Here is a 7,974-nt window from a genome sequence, read left to right on the forward strand (position 1 = left end):
TTAGTCCTTTTTCTGAGAGAATAAATATAATTTTTATTTTATTTGTAGATCATGAGAAAATCAACTACAATATTTGATTTTTTTTTTTCAAAAGAAAAGATTTAAATTCAACATATATGGATGTAGTTGTGAATTTTTTTGATTTTTTTTTTTTTTCGCTTATCTCCGGCCCCCCCTAACTTTAAATCCTGGGTCCATCCCTACTAAGAAGAGAGATTGCATCTACCCTAACCTCTCTCTCTCTCTCTCTCTCTCTCTCTCCTATTAGCTAATTATGAATTTTATTTTATTTAAAATAATTATTTGTATTTTCTTAAATACGATTCATATAAGAGAGACAATAACAAGTAGTGCTATGATGATCTATCACCCTTTGTTTCCCTATTTATTGTGGAATTAATTTTTTTGAATGATTTCTTTTTATGAGTAGTTGAGGAATTTTGTTTTTGCTTTTGGAAGTGATTTTGTGGGAGATTTGGGTTTGTTGATTTCATTTTGTAGTTTATGCTTTGTAAATTGGTATTCAAATTTTTTTTTTTTTTAATTATGTACTATTTAAAGTAAATAGCTAGTAGTGGCCTTTTGGTCATTGAGATTTAGAACTAAAAGTGATTGGTTTGAAGTAGGTATGTTTAAAGTTTAGTGTTTATGATTATGTTAGTGTGACATATGGTTTGTTTAGAAGCAAATTTAGTGTATATGAGATCTTAATTGAGTAAAGTTATAGTTTTTTCTTTTATATGCTTCATAATTTATGCTGGGTTTGTTGTGACATAGCAATTATAAATTTTGTAAATAACATTATTAATTTTTGTTATTGTAATTTGTGTTGTAGTAAAAAGCATAAATAGCAGTTTAATGCAATAATCATTTGGCGTGAGACAAAAATCATTATTTTGTAATTAACAATTGATAAATTGAATAAAGTGTAAATTTTATTGTTGAATTTTTCAACATTGATATTTGTACTTGTAAAGTTGTAATTTACAACTATGTGTTTTGTTGGCTTTAATTCTGTGCCAAATTTGATTATAATTTTATTCAATCTTTTATACCCTGTATTTATTGTGGGATTTAATTGTAAGGGTTGTGTGATAGAGAGAGAGAGTGTGAAGACTCAAGCAATTGATGACATAAGAATTTTCGCGGGTAGCTCGCGACTAAGCATCCCGCGAAATGATGCATGTGCCCTGCACATGACTAGAATGCGAAGAGTCAGGACAGATGGAGACAACTGTGTTTCGCGAGTAGCTTGCGGGTAAGGCCTTCCCGCGAGACACTCACGAAACATTCTGTTTTGCTAGACTGTCATTTCTAATACACACTTTCTGTGCCTACACTTTCTGTGCCTACACTATTTATACCCACATTACCCACAGATGTTAAGGAGTGCTTCAGAGAGAAAACCCTAGCCACAAACCTTGAGAGTTAGAGATTGTTATACCCACATATCTCTACATATTTGCTTGTGGATTTTCCTCAACTCCTACCTCTCCATTTCCATACCATTGAGAGGTTGATAGCCCAAACACTTACCACACCCTTTCAGAGTGTCAAGTGAGGTTTTGGTGCTGCTGGGAAGCATTGGAAGAAGCCAAGGATGGCAGATGCAACATGGAGCTTGTTGCAGAATCCGGAGAGCTAGACAAAACACGGTTCCGAGAAGCTTTGTTGGAGTAGGAGCTTGGAGGGCTTAGGTACATCGAGTAGATTAGGCTTGGAGGGTCTCTTGCTAACCCATGTATCCCAACTGATTGTCTAGTGGATTGATTACCACTTGGAGGGCGGCGGAGAGGTTTTTCGCCGAGTTCTTCGATTTCCTCTTCGATAACACATCGGCGTGTTATCCTGTGTTTGCATTCTTCTTCCCTACTCTTTTAGCTTTCATATTACTGCTGTGTTATATTGAGTATGGCTTAGAGTAGTTTATTTGTTCATCCACTCGCTTTTACTCTATTCCGCACTTAGTATAAGTTAAAGTAAAATCTATCGAGCCGTAATTTTTAACTTGGGGTCTAAACAGCTCTTGTGTTTTCACACATTTTAGAGCATTCAGTACTTATAATGTATTGGTGAAACTCTGTGGAGTAATCATGTTATTTGAATAGATAACATCCTTTTTTTACATGTGTACTCTTTAATATTTGGAGCATTTTGAATTTGCAATTTAAATATGAGATAGTACTTGAAATCAAGATACTAAAATAAATGTTAATTTTAAAAAAATCGATTATATATAATTAAAAAAAAAATTGAAACTTTTATTAGTGTATTGAAAAACGTTGCAATACATACTTTATTGCAATGTTTGTCAAACCGTTGCAAAACAAAAAACTTTATTGCATCACTTTCAAAAGTGTTGCAATAGGGAAATTACTGCACAAATCTTGCAACAGTAAAAAAAAATTTTGCAAAACATTTTGCAGTGTTTTTTTTTTTTTTTTTTTTTGGGCTTTTAGAAATTTCTTGTATGTTCTAGTCATTTCAATAAAAAATGTTGTGTGAAAATAGTTTTCCATGTTTTTTTTTTTTTACAGTGCCCACAAATAAGCAACTTACCATACTAAGTTACCAAAATATCACATGTAACAATTTAATCATCACATTAGACAATACCAATGTCACATGTGATGGTACTTTTGTCACATTCAATAGTTTTTTTTTTTTTTTTTCCCCTCACATTTGATAGTTCCATAGTCACATTAGGTAGTATCAACATTACATCTGACCGTCATTTTGTCATATTCAGTGGTTCTCTTATTTTTTATTCACATTTGAAGGTTTCATCGTCACATTAAGCAATATCAATATTAACATCACATTTAATCGTACTTTTGTCACATTTGGTGGTTCCCTATTATTTACTCACATTTGATTATTTCATCGTCACATTATGTAGTACCAACATCACATATGACTGTACTTTTGTCACATTCAGTAGTTCCATTATTTTTTTACTTACATTTGACAATTTCATGGTCACATTGAGCGATACCAATATCATATATGATTGCACTTTTGTCACATTTGGTAGTTCCTTTATTTTTTTACTCATATTTGATAGTTTCATCTTCATATTGGACAATACCAACATCACATATGACCATACTTTTGTCACATTTCGTGATTCCTTTATTTTTTACTTACATCAAATGGTTCTATCGTCACATTGGGTAGTATAAACATTACATATGACTGTACTTTTATTACACTTGGTGATTCCCTTATTTTTTACTCATGTCGGATAGTTCCAAGTTCCAACATCACATTAGACAGTACCAACATCACATATGACCATACTATTATCACATTCGATGGTTCTCTTTTTTTTTTTCTTTTTTTTTTTAACTTACATTGGATAGTGTCAATGTCCGATTAGGTAGAAGTAACATCACATATGACCGTATTATTATCACATTTAGCGATTCCCTTAATTTCAAATTGGTTAGTACCAATGTCACATTTGGCGGCTCCTATATTTTTTTTAGTCTCATTGGATGATAGCTACAGAACATTGGGCAATACCGTCCAATGCGACTAGAAACTGACGTAGCTAACAATACGGTAAAAACATTTGTTGGGGAGCAACTTAGAATGCCACATGACCTAAATAAATTTATTTTAAAAAAACTAATTTGATCTTTCTCACTGGTAAGCTTCTTTCCATTCTCTCTCTCTCTCAGGTTTGTTCTTTGTTCTTGTTCTTTTCTACTTTTATATCTTAATTTATGATTTGTGTTAGCTTCTTAATTTTAGATTTTGAATAAGTTTGATTGTATTCTTAATGTTAAATTTCATAATATTGTTTATGGGTTTTAAGTTGTGTTATATTCTTCTAAAAAAAAGAGTTGTCTATCTTTGCCTCCAATTAGAACTAATGCATTTTTACATACCATAGGAACCTAACAATGGAGTTGCATTCACATGGAGACCACTAATAAAGACTTTGATCCACAAATGAACAAGACCTTGGGGCCTTTTCTAATCAAGGATTCTCCGTCTAAGACATTGCATTTTGCCAAGAATGGATTCACTATTCACCAACAAGAAAAATAACACTCTTAAGCAATGAAAAATGTAGTAGAGACAAGTAGTAGTTTTAAGAGATGATTGTAGCCATCATCAGATATGCTCAATTGCTCACATTGAGAGCTAATCATAGAGTTTACTCCATGTAGATTTGAGATTCATGGTGTGGATTTTTTTTTTTTTTTTTTTAATTCTACTCTAGAACAAATTGAGTGTCATGTTATAAATGGATTTTTATCTTATAATAATAAATCTCTTTTGTATTCTATCATAACGTTTTTTGTATTTCTAATCTCTGGATAGTGGAAAAATGTTATTTCAATATTGTGCATGTGCATTTCGCGCAAGTTAGAGGCTAGTTTTTAATAAAGTTTGCCCTTTCCCTGAGAGTCAAATCAACTCCACCACATTTGCTCTTGTCTTGGTTGAGAAAAAAAAAAAAAATTGATAATAGTGCTTTTTAATATAAATTTTTTTTGCATGGAACTATGTTCTTGTTCTTGTTTTTCAAATTGTTGTGGGATATGTTGTTTATCAAATTTGATATAGAGTTCCTCAAGATAAGAATAGAACCCTTTGTTTTGCTCCTCTCCTTTCAATTGCCTTGGAACTTGTAAGGAAAAGTTGAATAAACTAAGCCTGAAGTTACTTAACAGTTACAAAACAGATTTTCCCACGTTAAAGCTTGTTATTAATTGTTAATATACAGCATGCTATACGTTTTTACTAGTTCAAACTTCAAACTTTAATAACAAAAGGAACAATATTTTCGCCTTTGATAGTTGGACTTTGGAATTACTCTTGATTTTAAATGCAGAGGATTTCCAAGCATTAGGAAAGAAATTCCTTTGGATATTAATTAAAGTATAATGTTGGAGTGTTTTAGGGAGTGATTTCTGGCAACTGTTTGCATGGAACATCAAAACCATTCCAACTCATGAAAGCATTGAAATAAGTTATAACGTCATGTAACAATACACCAACTACCACTTTTTTTAACTAGTAGCAATCTAAGCCACTAATTCTCCATTTCTTATGTTTCTACTTCCATTTATAGTATACACAAATGATCTCTTAGCTGTTATTTTCTTATAGATGGTGAAAGAAAATGTATATAATATGATCATAGAAACCGTAGCACAAGTAGCAAAATTTGCTAGATTTCTATATTAATTGTGAATCGGTGGTGTCTGATGTGGTGGTTCATAGTCTGTCACTTCTACAGCTTGTACTTTGTTACCATTGAAAACGATATCTTCTTTGACTTTAGATCCTATTATTGATAATGCTCGCCTTCTTGATCCCTACATAGGCAACAGTAACATGTTACACTCATTGTAATATAATCTACCGAGTAAGGTTTTTCTTACCCACCCGGTCATGCACGTCAATTCCTAGTTCTTTTATATCTTTTCATTACCTGACTTTTTGTCATATAATCCAAATTCATCACTTACTAAAAGATAAAAAGTAATGTGATTTAATAAATATCAACTATCACATTGGTTTTCAAAAGTTTTGGTAAACTTAAAATATTGTTGTGAATCATGTTTATTATAACTCAATACATTGCTAAGTGTTCTTTATAGGAAGAAAACCTGGGTTCAAATTGTAAGAAGAAGAAAACAATGTTTTCACTTATCATATAAGGGGCTTTAAAACTTATCTAATAGCTTCTCAACAAAGGTAACATTGATTTTGCAGACACTATATATAGCATCACATACAAGCTGTTTTGCTCCACTTCTCACAATGGCTTCGGTGCACTTCCTAATATATTGAGTTTTGGGGCCAGACATATATCACATAGACATGAAAATTCATAAATTTATGCATAGAGACCATTTGCACTTGTCGCCCTCACAATGGACATGATGAAAAAAATGGGATCAATAGGTTCCCTTTTGCCATATTTAAACCCAAACTTACCCTCTATATAACTATAAAAGCATTGGACAATTTACCTTATTAATACGTGTTTCCCTTAGCAAGCCCATGTGACAAGATGACTTAGAATTCTCACATCCTGCATATTCCATTCCTATCAATAATAATGCTGATAATAATATAATGAAGATGAAGATAGAGCATAATGAATTATAGATTCATATATAACCTTGGTGTACAAAACTGAAGAATAAGGAATTTTGTTTGATAAGTAGTAAATACACATAGTCCTTACATTCTAAGGCTCTATCTATGTGGTTGTGACGGCTTAAGGATTTAAGGTATGATAGAAAATGAAAGAAAGCCGCTAAGCAATTCAAAAGAGGAAGTTAATGAGTGATTAATAGTAAAGCAAGAGTGAACGACTTCAGTTATGGGAGGGAGGGCGAGTTCTAGGCCGAGAATAGTCCGAGTTAAAGCCGGGATGTTCATCGTGGTTCTTGTGGGGCATGCGCCTAGAAACTGAAACAAAAGGCTTGATTGGGACTAGACCTGGAATTTGTGTAGTTGCACCACCTTGAGACTTGTCATCAATGTTGTTTCCATCTGTTCCTCCTTGAATTGTTTCCATGTTATGCTTAACCTTCTCTTCTACCTTCAACATACCCCAAAAGATAAACAAAACTATTAGCAATTAAGACTGATGCAAGGGATATTACCAATTTTACATCATAACTCTTATAAACCAATCTGTCATCAATCTTTAAAAAACAATTTAAACAATCATTTACCATGTTGTTGAAATGTCATCAATCACATTCACTTACACGCAAGTTTAAATCTGATAATAAAAATTTTCCATAAAGAAAATACCAAAATTTAAACTTCCAGAAAATTACATAAAGAAATTAGTGAGAAAAAAAAAATGGGGAGCATAGAAGTACAAGACCAACCTTTTCAGAAACAATGAATTGTAAGCTGGAAGCTTTATCAATTACTCCAAGGCCACGAGCATTGCAATATTCATGCATGGAAAGGAACAAGAGGAGGATAAAAAAAGAAGATATGATAGACATGATCGAGGAGAGCTCTTTCAACAGTTATAAAGTTGAAAAGAGAAGTGATTACTGTATATGTTTATGTTGTGTATATACAAGGGAGTAGTGCAGTAAGTGCAGAATGTTGCTACCAAAAGAAACAATTATTTAAGACAAGGTTTTGTAAGAGACAGAAGAGGCTGTCCAAGAGAACAAACTGGTATTTATAAGACTTATGAAGAAGAAAACTGTAGGGAATGCATGGTGGTGGCCTCACTTGTGCCCTTTAATCACTTCTAAGTGACTTAGAATCCCCAAAACATAGGCGTTTTACCCGAACAAAGGAGAGAGAGGGTGCAACTTTGAACTCAAGAATGAAATATATATATAGAAGGGAAATTCAAGCTTTACAACTTTCAAAGTTATTTTTTAATCGATGTTATGAATGCTATAAATTTTACCATTTAAATTGATGTGTCAATATGTATATACACAATAAATAATTATGAAATTTTTTGATTATGTTTTTGATGTGGTAGTGGTACAAATCACATTCGGACCTAGATGAGTTTTTATAGTAAAATGGATACTAGTTTTCACATTTTCATAGAAAGTTTAAGAGTCCGTTTAGAAACCACTTATTATTGAAAACTAAAAACATTGTAGCAAAATAATTTTTAAATGTGTGAACAGTACCGTGGGACCTAATTTTAAAGAAAAATTTGTTGAAATCCGTACTTGCGAATCCCATGAACAGTGCATGGGACCCACAAAAAAAACACAAACGGAGCATTTTTTTCCTTTTTAGTGCAATCCAAACCCATCCTAAGACTTAATTCCTTTGGTTGCGGAGGAGATTTTGGACCACTCCTTCAATTAACTTCGCATGAACCAGGAATAGCAGCTAGCATAGTAATTTGTGCAAGAAAGATAAACTAAAAGAATTAGGTATTTTAATTAATCCTAGGAAGCTAGGGTTAAACTAAGCAAGCTGAATAGTAAATGTAAACTATAAGTTTAA

At 32.3% G+C, this 7,974-nt stretch overlaps 1 protein-coding gene across 3 annotated transcripts; it reads right to left on the reverse strand.

Annotated features, from left to right (window-relative positions):
• Positions 1-4,995: 4,995 nt before the first annotated feature.
• LOC126700017 (uncharacterized) lies at positions 4,996-7,974 on the reverse strand. Of its 3 annotated transcripts, none has more exons than XR_007646970.1 (4): positions 6,870-7,974; positions 6,212-6,571; positions 5,994-6,055; positions 4,996-5,333 (listed from the first exon to the last, which is right to left on the reverse strand). XR_007646970.1 is itself a non-coding variant. In XM_050397999.1 (4 exons), the coding sequence occupies exons 1-4, from the start codon at positions 6,990-6,992 to the stop codon at positions 5,199-5,201; spliced, it is 399 nt and encodes a 132-aa protein (XP_050253956.1). In that variant the 5' UTR covers positions 6,993-7,969; the 3' UTR covers positions 4,996-5,198. The 3 variants fall into 3 exon arrangements, 2 of the variants coding, with proteins under 2 accessions (XP_050253956.1, XP_050253955.1); XM_050397999.1 differs by having other exon boundaries at positions 6,493-6,571; positions 6,870-7,969; XM_050397998.1 differs by having other exon boundaries at positions 6,469-6,571; positions 6,870-7,962.

Source organism: Quercus robur, chromosome 9 (assembly GCF_932294415.1).
Source record: "Quercus robur chromosome 9, dhQueRobu3.1, whole genome shotgun sequence".
Taxonomy (NCBI): Eukaryota; Viridiplantae; Streptophyta; class Magnoliopsida; order Fagales; family Fagaceae; genus Quercus; species Quercus robur.